The following is a 1,303-nucleotide window of genomic DNA, read 5'->3' on the forward strand; positions in this document are numbered from 1 at the left end:
TCCGTTTGAGAAGCGCCTAGAGCTATTTTATCACCTCCTAGCAAAGTCGGGGCGGGGAGGGGGGGGGGATTAAAAGAGAAGAGGAAGATGCGCGGACGTTTGCTGCCGTCGGGGCGGTGCTCTCTGCGGGCTCCGCGGGCAGAGCGCTGCCGCCGGCCGGGGGGGGCGGCCCGGGGCCGGCGCTGGGGCCGGGGCTGGGACCGGGACCGGGCGGCGCGTCCGTGGGTCCTGGCGGCACCGGGGCGGCCCCGCCGGCGGGCTCATTTGGTGTCGGTGGCCAGTCTGGGGAGGCTGGCGGTGGCCATGCCGGAGACGTGGTGGTGCGGCGGGGCCGAGACCTGGCACATGCTGCAGGGACACGGCATCCCGCCCCAGTGCTGGAAGCCGCTGCCCAGCGGGGCGGCAGCGGCGGCGGCGGCGGCGGCGGCGGCCGAGGGCGACTTGAGGAGCCCGTGCGGGGGCCGGATGGAGCTGACGGCCGAGAGGCCGGAGCCGGGCAGGGAGGCGCTGGAGACGGCGGCGGGCGGCAGGATGGGGTGGTGCACGGGGTGCGAGGCGGGGTGGGCCGGGTGGCCGGGCAGCGGGGCGGAGTGGGCGCCCATGCCGCCGGGGCAGGCGGCGGGGTGGAAGCCGGCGTGGTGCCCGCCGTAGATCTCGCTGACGAGGCGCTTCATCTCCTCCAGGGAGTTGGTGAGCATGAGGATGTAGTTGCGCGCCAGGAGCAGCGTGGCGATCTTGGAGAGCTTGCGCACCGACGGCCCGTGCGCGTAGGGCATCACCTCCCGCAGCCCGTCCATGGCGATGTTGAGGTCGTGCATCCGCTTGCGCTCCCGGCTGTTGATCTTCAGCCGCAGCTGCTGCAGCTCCGGCTCCGTCATCTGCTTCTTGTCCTTCTTGGAAGAGGAGGAGGASGACGACGACGAGGAGGACGACGAGGACTTGAAGCCCAGCTTGTCCACCACCACCACCCCCGCGGCGCTCATGGCGCTGCGCAGCTCGGCGCTCAGCTCCGGCGGGGAGTCGCTCTGCGTGGAGCTGGACACGGTGCCGCCCGTGAAAGCCCCGCCGCTGCCTTTGCTCCGCGCCGTGAGGAAGAGGTCATCGGGCTCCGGCGACGACGGGCGGCTGGAGACCAGGCTGGCGTCCGAGTCCATGGCCCGGCAGGCGGCACCGCTGCGCGCACCGGGCTGCCTGCGAGGGGCGAGAGAGCCCGGGGGCGGCCCGGAGACCGAGTCAGCGCCCGCGGAAACCCCGCGGGCCGCCGCCGCCACGTCGGCGAGCCGCCGCCGCGCCTCCTCCCGCC

General features: G+C 74.0%; 1 protein-coding gene across 1 annotated transcript; it reads right to left on the bottom strand.

Annotated features, from left to right (window-relative positions):
- Positions 1-260: 260 nt before the first annotated feature.
- OLIG2 (oligodendrocyte transcription factor 2) lies at positions 261-1,154 on the bottom strand. The gene has a single exon (XM_085297715.1). It carries the CDS (start codon positions 1,152-1,154, stop codon positions 261-263), a length of 894 nt encoding a protein of 297 aa, XP_085153841.1.
- Between the last annotated feature and the right edge of the window lie 149 nt (positions 1,155-1,303).

This window comes from Rhea americana, unplaced genomic scaffold, assembly GCF_003343005.1.
Source record: "Rhea americana isolate MKP2758 unplaced genomic scaffold, rheAme1 scaffold_130, whole genome shotgun sequence".
Classification (NCBI taxonomy): domain Eukaryota; kingdom Metazoa; phylum Chordata; class Aves; order Rheiformes; family Rheidae; genus Rhea; species Rhea americana.